The sequence below is a fragment of the Euprymna scolopes genome, chromosome 6 (assembly GCF_053919585.1).
Source record: "Euprymna scolopes isolate OS-2025 chromosome 6, ASM5391958v1, whole genome shotgun sequence".
NCBI lineage: Eukaryota > Metazoa > Mollusca > Cephalopoda > Sepiida > Sepiolidae > Euprymna > Euprymna scolopes.
The window spans coordinates 6,321,155-6,338,729 of NC_136487.1; the positions used below are offsets into that span (position 1 = coordinate 6,321,155).

At 27.5% G+C, this 17,575-nt stretch overlaps 1 protein-coding gene across 6 annotated transcripts in view; it reads right to left on the reverse strand.

Moving 5' to 3' along the window:
• LOC145277479 (SNF-related serine/threonine-protein kinase-like) overlaps nt 1–17,575 on the reverse strand; it is a 307,515-nt gene that overhangs the window by 53,380 nt on the left and 236,560 nt on the right. For 4 of the 6 annotated variants that reach the window (XM_080128847.1, XM_080128845.1, XM_080128844.1 and 1 more), the window contains exon 6: nt 13,661–13,696. The exons of the other annotated variants lie outside the window; for them this stretch is intronic. In XM_080128847.1, the coding sequence (XP_079984973.1) occupies nt 13,661–13,696 (36 nt within the window). The remainder of the gene's footprint in view (nt 1–13,660; nt 13,697–17,575) is intronic. 6 annotated transcript variants of the gene reach the window in all.

A 17,575-nucleotide genomic window follows, 5' to 3' on the forward strand; every position in this document is an offset into this window, starting at 1 on the left:
ATAAGCACCAAAATGTTTTTCTTAGCTATAACGCATGCAACGTGCGTGTTATAAATCTTCATTGCTAATAGATTTTAATTGCTTAAAAGCTGAAAATCATCTGATTAAAATGGAATTATCTTGATGAAAACTAAGTTCAACAACATTTGTTTCTACAAATCTTACAACCATTTTATTCGTTCAATTTTCTAAATTTATTTTCACTCTAGAAATCTGAACAATAGAAAAGTTTTTAATATCAATTTTATTCAAGAGGACTTATACACTGTAAAAATATATTGAACTAAAATTTACTTTATCAGACATTTATAAAAAGAAAATTATAAAATTTCAAACTTAAAAAATATAATTTAAAATTGAAACCCGAGATTAATTAAAGAAATAAAAAAAATATAATTTAAAATTGAAACCTGAGATTAATTAAAATAAAAAAATATAATTTAAAATTGAAACCTGAGATTAATTAAAGAAATAAAAAAAATATAATTTAAAATTGAAACCTGAGATTAATTAAAGAAATAAAAAAAATATAATTTAAAATTGAAACCTGAGATTAATTAAAGAAATAAAAAAATATAATTTAAAATTGAAACGCGATATTAATTAAAGAAATAAAAAAATATAATTTAAAATTGAAACGCGATATTAATTAAAGAAATAAAAAAATATAATTTAAAATTGAAACCTGAGATTAATTAAAATAAAAAAATATAATTTAAAATTGAAACCTGAGATTAATTAAAGAAATAAAAAAATATAATTTAAAATTGAAACCTGAGATTAATTAAAGAAATAAAAAAATATAATTTAATATTGAAACCTGAGATTAATTAAAGAAATAAAAAAATATAATTTAAAATTGAAACCCGAGATTAATTAAAGAAATAAAAAAAATATAATTTAAAATTGAAACCTGAGATTAATTAAAATAAAATATAATTTAAAATTGAAACCTGAGATTAATTAAAGAAATAAAAAAAATATAATTTAAAATTGAAACCTGAGATTAATTAAAGAAATAAAAAAAATATAATTTAAAATTGAAACCTGAGATTAATTAAAGAAATAAAAAAATATAATTTAAAATTGAAACGCGATATTAATTAAAGAAATAAAAAAATATAATTTAAAATTGAAACGCGATATTAATTAAAGAAATAAAAAAATCTAATTTAAAATTGAAACCTGAGATTAATTAAAATAAAAAAATATAATTTAAAATTGAAACCTGAGATTAATTAAAGAAATAAAAAAATATAATTTAAAATTGAAACCTGAGATTAATTAAAGAAATAAAAAAATATAATTTAATATTGAAACCTGAGATTAATTAAAGAAATAAAAAAATATAATTTAAAATTGAAACCCGAGATTAATTAAAGAAATAAAAAAAATATAATTTAAAATTGAAACCTGAGATTAATTAAAGAAATAAAAAAATATAATTTAAAATTGAAACCTGAGATTAATTAAAGAATAGTCTATTATAAATTCAAACTAAGTTTTTATTATTCTATTATGGGTTGTCAATTTCATGGTGTACCAATACTTTTTATGGTTAATGACAAATTATGTTTCATATTAAATGGTCAATTAAATGTGGTGTAAATTTTATATCTATTTTTGACAAACTACACCATGTTATGGTAGAGTATTTAACTGATGATTTTATTTTTAAATAAGGAATGAAAGTGATGCACAAAAACAAGTCAAGACAACTAATATATGAGGGCGCAAAAGCATATAGTACCCAGCACCATATATAGGGAAAACGAATTAGTAGCATATGATTTTGGGGGCCTCATATATATATATATATATATATACTTATTTCATATATTTACATAAAACTGATGTGTCAATTTTCAGTATTTACTTCAGGATTGCTCAAGATGCAAGTAGAGCTAAGTAGTAAGTTATGAAAATATATATAACAATTATGTTTCATCATTGTGGGGATAGTACGATAAATCCTCACGAGAATGAAAAATGGAAAATTTTGTGCTATTTGCACAGTTTTTTTCGTCAAACTGTTACTCCCATTGTTTTAGTCTGTATTAAAAAAAAAATGTTAAACATGATTGTTCTTCAAATATTTAAAAATTAACAAAAAAAATAACGAGTTTGCCGATTTAAGAAGATAAGATCAATGTAAAATAGACAAAAAGTAACTACAATCATAAATGAACAGTAAATCTAAAGACTGTCGGGAGGCATATTATTCGAAATGTAGTAAACACCTATGCATCTATGTTCATGATATTAAAAAAAAAATGTGGAAGAAAATTTATTTTCAATATTTAAGAATGTAGCTTTAGAAAGAGTATTTTGCTAGAGTTGAGCTTTTTGGGGCGTAGCTAGTTAACCTTTATAATTACCATGATTTGTTTTTCTTTCTGCGACTAAAAAACGGGGCAAAAACCTTTCGATAAATGCTGAATTTCTTGGTTATAAACTCACGAAAGCTGAAATGAAAAAATAATTGGGAAGAAATACAATTAAGGAGATATGTTTGACATGTGTTCAAGTGATTGCTATCTTTCCACACCAACTTCTTGTGTATCTATTATCAACAGGAATTCTTCATTCAACGTTAAAACAGTAAATGCGCTTGTGCATAAAAACTGATTTTGATTCTCCTTTTAGATGTGAAGATTTAGTTAAGTTTTCATATTTATTTCTTAACACATTTTAAAACTAGAAACGGTAGAGAACTCTTCTTCAACTTAAAATGTCTTCTTTATTATTATTTTGAGGTGATTATTTAAAAATGTTTCATATTAACAGTCGTTTGGACTAATTAAAAAAAAAATGTTATTATATTGCAAATAACATGGTACAACAATAACAAATGGAAATTATCTTGACAAAAGGAAGGTTTGATTTGCCATTCAAGTCGAAAATCCAACAAAATAACTTTAAATGTATCGATGTGTATGAATCTCTTATAACATTTTTTTATTGTCAATTTGATATAAATCATTGTTATATTTATACAAGAATGTTTAATTATAAATATTTCACATGAAATCAGTTTCCCAATCTAAGACACAAAAATGACTTAAAATATCGCTTAATAATAGGTTTGTTTTTTTTTTCGTGATGAAAGCCAGTTTCCAAATAGAAAGCATGTCTGACTAACAGATATTAAAAATCTGAAACAATGAAGCATGCAGAAAGATGTATTTCCAACCGTAAGGATAAACATCCAAATATGAACATCTCAAATCCCATTCAACATATTGTGGTAATCTAAATGGAATTTTACTTATTTTTAACTTGTGTAAAAAAAAAAAAAAAAAAAAGAACAACAAGAAGAAACTGCAATTGATTCAGGTTTTTCTGTTGAGAAACATTTCCAATAAAAAAAAGACAAGATTTCTTTACGATTGTTGCAATGGAGGAGGTTCCCTCTGATATGAGCAGATGACCCTTGGAGCATCCGCCAAGTAAGCATTAAAATGTCATTTTGTTCTAGCCAAACTATTTGAAGTTCATTAATATGTATAAGCAACAGTTAACCATTATCAAACTTTAAAAAAATTTCTTTTAAATGATAAATTCGATAAATGCTAATTTCGACATATTAATTTATTGTAGTAGGAAATTTAAATAGAATTGGATTTATTTTTAACATAACTATAATCGATACAGGCTTTTATGTTGAGAAATATTTCCAGTTAACTGAAAAAAAATTTGCTCTAAAAAGGCGTTTTCAAAATCTATGCGACAGGACAAAGAATGATAAAAAAAAAGAATTAATTTTTGTATTTTCGTTTGCTTGGAATAATTTTCCTTTAAATATTTTTTCATATTTTGAAATTTGTTAGATTATTTAATTTTGCAGAGTGAAAAATAATTTACCTGATAACAATGCTAAGGCAACACACTTTTGAGTTAACTATAAAGGCCTTATAAATTTATACGTGGATGGAGACAAAAACTGCAGTTTTTTGTCTCTCCTAATGAGGTATCACTGGCATTAGAGATTGATATCGATTTTTTTCACCCTTGTTGTAATAGTGGAGGCGGCTCCCCCGACATGAGCAGATGACTTAAGAGTATTGGAGAGAAAATGTCATTTTGTTTCTAAGCAAAATATTTGGAGTTCAGTAAAAGATATAAACAAAAAATAATAAACTAAAAAACAAATAAAAAATTTTTTTTCAAAATTTTTTTTTTCATAAAATTTATAACCTCAAGATGAATTGGAAGCTTCGTATGTTTTACAGAGCTGTAGAGCTGATAAACCAAATAGTTCATGTCAATTTTTGAAATTCTAAAATCAAAACTGACTTTGGCCTAAAAAATCTTACGATAGTAACAAAAAAAAAAAAAAAATCTGATATACACAAGAATAATGACAGCATTTTCGATTTAAAATGAAAACATATTTCAAGGTTCCTTAATTTCAGGGTGTTTTTAGTTTAACAATTTGCTTAATCTATATTAAGATTAAAGATGTGTAAAAAAATAATGTTAAAACAGTAGTTTTCTACATGAGGCTAGAATAAGCGTAAGGTTAGTGGAAAATTCCATTATGAAATGCTCACTTGGAATTAGAGACTCAATGACTATCCACTGCACCACATGAGACAACAAAAACTATGGAAGGCAGTAATTACTGAGAATACAAATACAAGACTCAGCATTCCTATCCAGTCGCAGTTAACCACTTGACAAAGGCCAGAGGATTAGTTGACAGAAATGTAGTAAAAACAACAACTATGAAGTTGACGATAATAGTTTGCAAAAAAAAAAAAAAAAAAAATACACAAGATAAATTCTGTCTTTTGGATATTTGATGTCAAAGTGATTAGACATCTTTTTTGAGATCTACCACCCTGACAGAGAAGTCAGCAAAATACAGCTAATTTAGATGTATGCTGCAATAAAAAAAGAAAATCCAAATCCCAGTAGAAAATAATGGCTTATTTGTAGTTTATGAATTGCTCTCTTTATTAGAGCTACCAAGATGAAAGAAGCCGAGAGATGAAATATTCAGGGTAATTTACAAAGTGTCAAGAGAAGAGAATTCCAGATGGGATGCTGACTAGCGATGTTATGTTGCAGTTTAGGATAGAAGGAAACGTCACAATATATTTCACAACAAACTTAAAATTTTAATACAAAAATAGTTTTTGCTTCACTTTTTTCCAACAAAATTTGATTTGAATAATGATAACAGAATGATTTTTGAATTGGAAGTTAATTTTGCAACTTCTATATTAACTTTTTAAATGTTATTTATAAAAAAAAAAAAAATCATAAGTTAAAACAGAAATTATTTAAAAATGTATACACAAATTTAATAGCATTACTATCATTTAGCAATTGGTTTGTTACTATAATTTGTATTATTCAAACTATTTCTCTCATCTTGAATGTTGTTCGTCTAACGTTTTGGTTGATGTAACCTCCTCCTTCTTTAGGTGTAACTTGTTAAAGTTGGGACTTTGTATGGACTTCCAAATGGAACGTTTTATTTATTCCACAAGTGAAGTTTGTTCTTGTTTCATCAGTCATGGCTGATTATAAGTATTACGTAATTCATAATTCTATTCATAGTATTGACTATACTAAGGATTGAACCTTCAACCTCTAGAAGACTGTCACTAAGAACTGATTATGACTTTGCAATTAGATTCGTTGGAGCATAGGTCATTGCAGACAAAGGTTACATCGCAATCCTAAACATTGCAAGAATGACACCCAAGATGAAAACAGTATGCAAAATAATACAAATTATCAATATTCATTAATAATAATTGTTATAAACGAACGTTTATTATTAGGTTATGAATATGTGAGTGCAAGCAAGACATCTGAACAAGATACGTTTAGTTTAAGTGAGTAAATCTAGGTAGAAGCAAAGGAGAGACCAGATTGAAGGAAATGTTTAATGTCAGCAAAAGAGAAGTTGATTTTAAAAGAAATTTAAGCAAGTGATAGAAATAAATGTTTGGAACATTCCTTTCTTAAATTTATTAATAATATGGCACAACTACGGACTAAGGAGTGCAGCATGCAAGCCTGCAACCAAGAAGACAACATTTCTTATTTTACTCTGCTGTTGCCTCCAGGCAGAAGAAGCACTTTGCAGGGGTTTTCACTTTCCAGAAAGAAAGTGTTTACATTATGAGAGATAAAAATAACATGTATTGAATCAAATATAAAGACGATTCAATTAACATTGGTTTAAACGATTTATACTTCTAAACAAATATGTAGAAGCCTTTCTTTTTTTCTTTCTTTTTTTTTATAAAGGTGCATAGACATACATTTTTAAAGGAAATTGTTTTTTTTTTTTTGTTACAACAAACTGTAACTGCATATATATGCATGTGCGTTTGGGGATGTGGAATTATTTTCAGCTTTTTTTTTTTTTTTGTTACAACAAACTATAACTGCATATATATGCATGTGCGTTTGGGGATGTGGAATTATTTTCAGCTTTTTTTTTTTTTTGTTACAACAAACTATAACTGCATATATATGCATGTGCGTTTGGGGATGTGGAATTATTTTCAGCTTTTTTTTTTTTCTTCCGGCTACTGTCAACATTATTTGCTATTTTCATAAAATAGCATATTAAACCTTTTTTCTATGGTTTGCCCCTTTTCGAGGTCAAGAACCAGCTGAGGAGAAGTGTTGATTGAGAAGATGGAATGATTGTCAATTGAAAAGTGAATATGATGGACGTATGATTAATGGAATGAAGTTTGATTACTTATGGGGAAAGTTTATGGGAGGTATTTATTGACAATGGGGTTCATAATGACTATGTTGTAATCTGCGGAGAAGCAGTCCCATATAAACGTGTCCCATCAATGAGAATTACTTGAAAAGAACCTATTTATGGAATTTCTGCTTGATGATAGACACAGAAGAAAGCAAAATTTTTTTCGTTGTAAATAAAGTGGAGATAGACTAGCGATGTTTCTTCTGTGAGAAAGGGGCTGTAAGATCATTCCCCAACTAGATTGTGAATCTGATTGTGTACTGTCAAGGCAGGAAAGAGTGCTAAGCGTGGTGCCTTCCTAGATGTGGCAGCAATACTCCATCTTATGACATAACTGACACTTATATCCCCTTGTAATAAGGGGTTACTACTTATCAATGTCGAAAGCTACTAGAGGATAAGGCTTAATAGGATAGAATAATTTCTAGTTGAAAGATACAGAATCTCCTGGATTGAAGATAATCAATGAAATGTACTATTTCATTACTCGTGTGCATGGTTGATGACAAATCTGTTGACATTTGAAGACAATCATGTTGTTATCAACAGGGAGGTAACCCTGCAGCAATGTGTTTCACAGACAAGAAGCCCTTGTGAAAAAAAAAATTTATGACCATGTTACCTGATATCAGGCACACATAAAAAGAAAGGAAAAGTTTGGGTTTTTTTTTTTCATTGTAATAGCCAAGAGAGTTCTTGCTGTGAATGTTGCATTAAGGGTCAAATACTTCACATACAGCTGATAAAAAAAACCCAAAAAAAACATAATTCTTGAATTGGAAGGCATATTTAATTTCAGAAGAGTTTCTGATGGGTAGCTAATCTGTACAAGTCCTGGAGATGAAGAATTTTCAGTGCTAAGCTGTTCTGTAATCTTGCAGGCAAAGAGCACAAGATCTTTCTCATGTTGACACAAAAAGACTGTATGATGGAATGCTAAAGATTCAATATTTTTATGGAGCAACTGGTTTCTGATTGGTTGCTAGCAGAACATGGCTCCATTTGATTCGTCAGTTCCTATAAATAGAATCTTCAAATTTTTGGTAATCATACACTTCTCATATCAAAAATATTGCAACAATAATCAACTCCAATGTAGCCATTTTCTGGAATTTGAATAGATCAGAAATATTAATATAGACAATCGATAAATGATATGAGAAAGATGTCAGCATGGATGAACAGTAAACCTGAAGATGAATGGCACATTGTCTGAAACAAAGTTTTAACAAAATATATAGCAACGTTGAAGACAGTAGTGTGAAGAAAAACAATGCAAAAAATGCATCCCGTGTGCATATAATTATGTGCAACTTTTATGCATTTAAATGTAAGTTTTATGACATATTAATAAGTAATCTAGTTATTTTTTTGATGTTATTGAGATTATATGAGGTTAAGGAGTAAGTTTGTACCGAGCGTTAAAAAAAATGATAAATTGTTATGCAAGAATTTATTTAAAAAATAAAAAAATGAAATACAACTATTCTTCAAATTGATGACTATTATCAATGAATCTCTGAATTTTAGATTTGACCAAAATACCAATGTTTCGGCTTTAAATGAAAAAATTCTTGACAAGCTTTATTTTTTTTACTACTTGAGCAAAAGGTTCAAATCAGCAGATCTTCATAAACTGCAGATGGTTCAACGTATGATTTCTACACTGGATGTAGCAGAACTTTCATACAGTCAGATTCTTCAATTTTGTTGCTGGTCTTAAGGACTGCAACAAACAAAATTTGCTATTTTTTCAATCAGCTTAGCATAAACTCGTTCAAGATATTCGCAATAAAGTTCACCTACTGATGCCACTTGGCACAAGTTCAAAATGGCAGCAAAATTTAACCAAAAGAAATCATGAGCTTTCTACATTAATCTTTGAGAAATGAAGAAAAAGGTTGTTTTTTTTTCAGGTCACAATTTTTTATGCAAATCATTTTTTTTTAAAGCAAATTATCCAGTTTTTTTATGACAACAAAATATTTTTGTTTAAAGAATAAAAATATCTCGTATTAATAATACAAAATAAATCTAGCATTAGAAATCATCCTTGTTAGACTGCAGTAAAAATAAAATAAATAAATCACTATTTTGATGCTTGGTTATTTCATGAAGCCTATTTTTTTTTTTTTTAGAGCTTTTTGTTTTGAACCAAAATAGTTCATCAAAACAAATGAGAAAGTTTCAAAGTTATTTTTAAATTGTTTACATGTTAATAAATCATGGAAGTTTGGAATTAAAACTATCATTGAATTTCAATAAAATCTACAAAAAAATAGATTCACAAAACAGCAATAGTTTTTATGATATTGTGATCTAATGCAGACTGAAATATGGTACAGAGACTCACCATTATATAACAAGTAAAATTAAAATCTTTTGTTTTATTATGGAAATGTACACAGATTCAAAGAGTTTACTGGGGTGAGCACCGATGCCAAAAATTTAACCCATTTTTCTTTTTAAAATGGGTATGCGATGATTATCAAGAAACACCACAAATTTTGTTATGAAAAAAATGTCAACATTATTTTTTTAAGTCTCAAAATAGAGAAAAATATTAACAATCTAAAATTGATTTCTTAAAATATATTAAAAAAATACAAATTTAGAAATAGGAAACATTTTAAAGAAATATTGTGTGTATATGTTTGTGATTAATTTTATCCATAAAATTTGCATTCAAAGAAAAAGTTTATTTAAATCAGAAAAAAAATGAGAAGGAAAGAAAAAGATGGTGGATAGTTTGTCATGGGGAACAAATAAGGTGATAACTAAGAAAACATTTATTTTTTTTTTATAATAAAGATTGAAAAAAAAACTGATAACGTCCAATGAAAGTGGGGAATCTTGAAGGTGAGGAACTGAAGACAACAAATAGCAGCAATTGAAAGAATGAACATTTAATTGAGATTTAAAAAAATAAAGTGGAGAAGGAGGCAAGAGCAGCAGTAATGACGCAAGCAACAAAAAAGGAGCATTGATTATTGAAAGTTGTCTCCAACAATTAGTTGTTTTTGTTTTATTTTAACAATTACAAATTTTTAAGACTGAACCATTCTTGGATAGGGGGAGGGGGGCTTTTACTGTTTCTAGTAAAGGTTGCACTTGCACAATTGTTCAGAGGGAAAAAAAAAATGAACATTTCTATCTTTTTAAATAAAATGAAAAGCAATCAATATTTTCTTTTTACATTTTGTATTTAAATATTAAAAATCAAAAAATTCATTAATTTGAACTATTGTCTTAAAGAAATAGATTGGATGATTTTGATTAAAATTTTATCCAAGGATGTAATCGAAAATAAAAATTCTACATGAAATATGGAACCAAATCATGGAAGAGACATTTCAAGTCATTTATCACAGTCAGAAATGCTGAAAAATATTCAACACTTTAAGACCATGCTGCACCAAATCAAAATGTTTAATACTCAGAGATGAAAATATTGTAAAATAAATTATTTTTAAATATTCAGAATGCTTATGTTGAAAGTTTTAAGTCAACACAAATCCAAAATTAACAGTAAAATTCCATGTTATGATAAAAAAAAATGTACTATGGAACAGTCAAATAATGATCACTAAAAGAATATAAACACTGTTTACCAGCAAGTTTCAACAAATCAGATTAAAATTTTCAATTTTTGATCAGGATGATATATTTGTATTAAGTTTATACTTTGGTGAATATCAAATAATATTTAATATCTTGGTATTAAAAATACTGATCATTTTTTTTTTTTTTTTTTTTTAACAATTCATTTTTAAAACAATAGATGTACACAGTTCAAAAACTCATTGAAAAAATCTACATATATAACCAAGTTAACATTTCTAAATTTAAGTTTGTTTGTATTTATTTTCTAATATTATCAGAGGCTCAGGATAGTTTCTTAGGATTAGTTAGAACCCTATAGGAAAAATGAGCAGTTGATTAGTCAGCTTAACAAAATCTTATATAATTTTAAAATCCAAGTCAAATTGAGTGACTATCAAAATTTGAGTGAATCTACACATAATCTATGATTCTAACGAATAAAAACACTTTTCTAAAAGTGACTCATAGTTAAGAAATTGGAGATTCATTTAGTTAAGTAAAAAAAAAATATAGTTTAAGATTGAAGACCGAACTTCAATTTATATCCCCTCCCCTCAAACATTTGCAACAAATACTTGTCTAGCTACAATTGTCAACAATTTCCCTCACTTTATCTGTGCCTAAATCTAAACGAAAATTTCATGAGCAGTTTCTTTCCTATCTGTCTGTGAAACACAATAACATGGAGCTGCTTCCCAGCTTATGGTCGTTTTCAAGTCTAATGTAAATAAGTTCTTGTTGAGCTGTTTTCTTAAATACTTAAACTCTACCAAGTAAAAGAAAAAAAATCTAAAAAGAGCCAAAAGACCTTCAAACCCTGGCCTTGAAAACGAACAATCTAATACAAAGCTTGAGATAAAATGTACTTCTGCACAAACTTAAATCAATAAAGAGGAAAGAAACTATAATTCTTTGTACATGGTTTAGAGCGCAAAGGATTTTATGAATATAAAAGAACTGTTTTGGATATAAATTTGTTCATCAAATAAATACATCAAATTGTCCTTTAACTTCTGTTGTTTTTTTTTATAATTTAGATGTTCACCCCTTTACAATTTCAAAACTTGATATCTATTTTAATTATTTACAAGATAAAAACAACTATTGTTAAAAACAATTATTTACAAGATAAAAAACAACTATGACTTAACAGTCAATACTGATATATACATACAGATCATGTTTACTTTCTTCTTGATGTTCTATAATCTCTAATATTAAAAATGCAGGTGAGTACTATGTGAACTGTGATTGCCCTTAGAGTTGAAATCAATGATCAGTTAGAATAAATAAAAAATATTCTAACAGACAAGAAAAATCAAGATTCTGAACTCATAATTTGATATGAATAAAAGTATTTTCTATGAAGGCCTTCATAGACAATTTTATGAGAACACAAAATGTTTTGGTATAGAAACATCAAACAATGATGACCATCTGATCATCCTGGAGGAAGGATGGAAAACATGCACCAAATTTTGAAGCAAGGGTTACACAACTCTCAACCGCTTCTCTCCTGAATAAGCACTGGTTGATTCCAGTGGCAAAGAGAAGTCCAGGATGACTGGAAACAATGCCAAGTAAATAGAGAGCATATACAGCACCTGGTATTCCTAAATGGTCACCCATTTAGGACTGACTAGGCTCAACAATGCTTAACTTCGATGATCTAACAAGAACCAGCATACCGATGTGATTATGCTATATATCTTATTAAATTTTTTCTTTTACCAAACAATTTTTCATATATTAAAATTCGATAATGTTTATATACCAATAAAAGTTAATATTAATTGGCTCAATTAATTAAGCTTTATGATTATCGGTTTTAATAATCGAATATGCGTATAATATTTTTGCAAAAATCAAGAAAACAATATATAAAATAACATCTTATGGTATCTTCCCTTATGTGTTATAATTGTTTTGTAAAACAATGACTATTTGATTATTTGGACTGCTGTTCTAATCTCGAATGTTGTTTGCACAACGTTTTCATTCATGTAACATCCACCCTTCTTCAGGTATGTTTTGTTGAACTCTAGAACTTGTATGGAATTTTGAATGAAATCCTATATTTAATTCAGAGGGGTATCTTGTTCTTGTTCCATCAGCTATGACCAGGTAGAAGTCTTAACTCAAATAATACAAATTATCAATGTTCATCTAAAAAATTCAAAAAGATAATATACTGGTAAACTATTTATGTCACACTTAAAATGTTGACTGTGTTCTTCATGCACACCTTCATAGTCTCCAAGACTGAAGGATGCTCTACCTACTCAAAATGTCCAAGTTCTCATAACTGACGTCTGCTTAAAGAAAAAAAAATTCATAAGAATTCTTATAACCTTTTTATATACGATTAAGTAGATGTACAAAAACATTCTATTCAAAAGTAATAAGTATGAAAATATACTTTTTGTTGCTTCTGGCATCTTGTCTAGAATTCCTTTTATATAAAAAAAATAAAGAAAAATCTGTATGATTTACATACCTATGATGAAATGAAAATATCATCCTCCAAAAATCATATAAATTGACCAAGTAGTTTTATCTTTGAATTTAAAATAATCAAGTTTAATGAGTATCAAGAGTGACTGCCCACTAATCTGAAAAATAATCTCAAAAAACAAGGTAGATAACTCAACAATAATTCATACTTACTAGATTTACGTTGTAATGCCTACAAATTCCCGTTACTCACTTAAAAATGATTTTTTTTTTTTTTTTTTTTTTTAGATAAAAATACTTTATCAATTTGTAATTTTTTTAAATATGTTTTCGACACAGGTATGTACATCCTAATTTTTATTTTTAATACAGGGGAAATTCTGGACAAGAACTTAAATTAAAAAGAAAATTTTTTTTTGTTATATGTGCAAAGTTATATCTTTAAAAAAATAATTTGAAACGCATAAACACTTTAAATTAGTGCAAAATCATTTTTAACTTGAATATATTTTTAAATAACTATAATCAAGAGAAAATCATACATGCAGAAATGATAAGTGCAGATTTCGATCAAGACAAAACGAAAGTTTTTGCTTTAACGAAATTAAAATCATTGGAATAAAATCCACATCTACAGCCATGTTCAGTTCATATTTCAAAGGTTTAACTCGTCTGATTTTGGAGAGTTATTGTTGAATCCTTGGAGTTATTAAATTGAACTTGGTAAATAAAGCAACTCACCAAGTTGCAGATCTATGAAAAGGATCAAATCAAGATGAGCAAAGAAAGTGCAATCAACCAAGTAGTAGTAACAGTGTGGTGTGGATTATGATAGCAAAAACAAAAACCATGGAAATTTACCTGTAACACGAATCAATTCCATTGAAGCCAAAACATCTAAAAATTATTAAAATATCATTAAAAACTGTTTGCTTCAAAGACGAACATTTTTATTTTTATTGAAGAGTCAAAGGACCAATTCAACTGAAAAGAAATGATGCAGAGAGAAAGATGAAGGGATAAAATTAAAAGAGAGGCTGGGGTGAGAGGAATAGATTTTAAGATTTTGTGGTCGACTTGCACTCGTTAAGAATAGCATAGAACGGATAAAAAAAGTTGTTTTAATGTTTTTTGTTGATTCTATAAACTTGTTACATTGTTCACCCAATGGAGATACATAAAAAGACAGCATAACTGTATTATTATTAACATATCAGAATTGTCGCAATAGAATCATAGATGAGGGTGACATCATATGTGACAGTAAAGACAAACTTTTACGAATACATTTTCAAAAGGAAGAGAAAGGGCTGTCCTTTTACTCCTCTGAAAAATAAATAAAATATAATTCATTGGATTCCCTACAATACCTTCGATATACATCAAATTTTACAAGAATGTGGCAACTGTTGAATTCATATGTGCATATTTAATTAAATATAACCTACATTTCCCCACTGTTACACATAAAAGGTATCTTTTAAAAATTCACAATGATCAATTAATTAGTTTCTAAGTTTATCTCACCATATCTCAAATCTTCTGTAAGATTATTAAATATTATGTTCTTATTAAATAATGGAATGCTCTGTAAACCCAGAATTAAATATATCAATACACTTAATTTTATATGCAAGGGGATTTATCATATTATAGATATTGTTTAACTGTATCTTTTGTTTCTGCTTTTATAATCGTAGATGAGATTATGATATTTTTGGACTTGATAACAGTTGCTGTTGCTCACAAATTTGCAAGTAAAAAGAAATGAAATCTGATATTTATTCTAAAAGAATGTTCAAAAGTTGCAAATATTAAAAAAAAAAATTCTAGTCAGATTAGAATCTGCTCAACATTATTCAGAAACCTTTAAAAGAAAAAAAAGAACTGGGGATCATCTAAAAGTTACAACGGTAAGAGTTTTAGTCATCAGCTTAAAGAAAACATTGATAAAGCCCTATAAATTATCCTGAAACGTGACAAATGTTGAAAATATATTTATAAAGTCTCTCGAGCATTCATTTGATGAAATACAAATGGAGATTGTTGACAAATCTATTTTTAACAAAGTTAGAAATGTTTGTTTTGTTCTGTTTTTTTTCATAAATGTGGCAAAATGAGGAAGATTTTTAAAAGTTTATATTTAATATTTTGCTGAATGTTGGAAGCAGATCACCGATTTAAAAAATGGTATCAAATGGATCGAATGTTCAATGAAATTAAGTTTCCTCCTGTAATCAGACAATCATCTCATACGACCGAGAGGTGACAGTGGCCAAGAAGTGGTTAACAACACACACTGATGATCTGAGTCTTCCAAGTTCAAACCCAGTTCATTCCACAAATCACTTTCACTTTGGACATTGGCAACATTCACGTGGTTCCTCCCCTAAGTACCCAATGTCTTTCTAAAAAGAATTCTGACTAGAAAGATATCGGGGAAACCAATGCCAACAACAGAATCATACGATTCATATGAAATGATGATAACCAATCAAAACATCTTAATTTCAACAGGATCAAACTATCTTGCTCACATTATTGTCCAACCCTTGTTTCTATAGAATATCAATGTTATACTATCATCTTTCAATGGATAAAAAGGTTTTAGAAACTTCATCAATTACTGCGATAGAAATATAAAAATCATTAAAATGAGGACATCAGTGCAACTGTAAATGAATGTAAACAAAATCTGTATAAAATATAACATGGTTTAACACCTTGTTTTTCCTTCAACTGCATTAGAATTTTATTAAACCATGTACTGTTTAAATCTATTCACAGTCAAATTTATATGCATATAAAAATGTTTTATATCAAATAACACTATACATTAATTCAATCATCTATAGATGTTTGCGGTTTTACAGAAATACTGAAAATCCAGTCGATTGAGCTCAAGAATATTGAAGATGTCCATTCTTTGCAGATGATTAAAAAGTGGTCACACTTGGTTTTCTTTGGACCAGTGTTTCCCAACCATTTTTTTTTTTAATCTTTGTGCAATCCTTCCAATAATAGTGATGTCCTAAGTCACCCCTACACAGGAAAATATTTTACAATCTTATCCTTTATAATGCAAGCAATATTTTTAACCAATTTAGGTCATAAAAAAAATTGTCTTTCTCAAATTTATTGACTATTTATATTTAAAAAAAAATTTTTTTTGCCAACTTGTTCAAACACAATAACTAGATCTTTTTTTCTTCATTTATTCAAAATTAAATAAAAAAAATAAAAAAGTAATTTCTTGAAAAGGCAATAAAAATCAAAATACAAAAATATATTGGTCCAGAATGAAATGTGTTTCTTCAATATGACAGCCTATTTATCAGCATCACTTGAAGGAACCTTTGGCAAACTCTTAAGAAACCCCTAGGTTTTGTGAAACCCTGATTAGAAAACTCTGCTTTAGACCAATTAATTGGATTTCCTGCATTTCTGTGAAACCACAAGTATCAATAAATGATGAAATTAATGTATAATTGCATCTCATTCTCACTGCCAAATATCGTGTATAATATAGGAAAAGTTGATAAGCATAAAAAGTAAGAGGTTTATTTCGATGAATAAATGACAGACAATTGTGAACATCAAACACGATAATCAATATTAAATAGTTAACTTGATTCTTTTTGTAAGAATGCTGTTGAAATGGTCCTATTCCAGATCATGGAGGTTAAGAATCAGCTAAACCACAACCACTTTTCTTTTTCAATTCTTTCAAATAATAAATAACCCTGCTTGCTATGGTATTGCTCTAAAAACCTTTTCTTGATCCAGACAAAGTCGTCCACATGCGGAATTGACTGTATCTTCAATTTTGATGGTGTATGTGTGACACTAATCCTCAGAAGAAGATACAACACAAGAATATAAGGACATGGCAATCAATAAGTCTCTAGTCTAATACAGCTCGTGTCTTTGTTGGATTCTGATCTGACTTGTGTGCAGTATTGGATTAAAATCTTATGAAATGTCAGAGCAAAGTGCACTGAACGAAGCTTATATTCAAAAATATAGATTTGTAATATAAATGATGGTAAAAATAATCCAATAAGCAAAATGGCCAAACGATAATTACTTTACTGATAGTCACTATTTGTAATCAAGTAAATTGCTTTAAACTTTTTTAACGCAAAAGAATAGGTAAAGCAAAATAAATTTGTTTTAATTTCCCAACAGTATTTTCATTAAAATAATTTATTGTTAATAGTAATTACTTTTTAAATTTTTAAATTTACTGAAACACCCCTTCCCACCCCAATTTAAAATTACACAAAATTGTTTATACCTTTTAAATCATGCCACTGTTCTCTTATTTTTTGAAAATAGTCAATAAAAATTTCATCTATTAGAGGATATATTTGATTGGAAATTGATCTCTATACTAATACAAAATATTTTGCAAACTTTTTTTTTTTAATTGAAATAAGATTATTCATTAAAAAGATAACCAGCCAAGCAAAATAAATACAATTAAATTTTATGATGCAACAAAATATTCCTGTGAAATGAATATTTAATAGATATTTTCAATTTATAAAAATGTTAAAAAAATTGTGAAGTAAATACTTCATATAAAATATTAAAAAAAAAGACAAGAATTATAGAGGTTATATATTCATTCAATAAATTAGATTATTATCATGAATTCTCTTCAATACCTATATAGAGATTTACATTGGTAATTAAAAAGTATACAAGACAAAGCAAAAAAAACAAAAAAAAACAAAAAAAAAAAACAAAAAAAAAACGTAATCAGAATTTTAC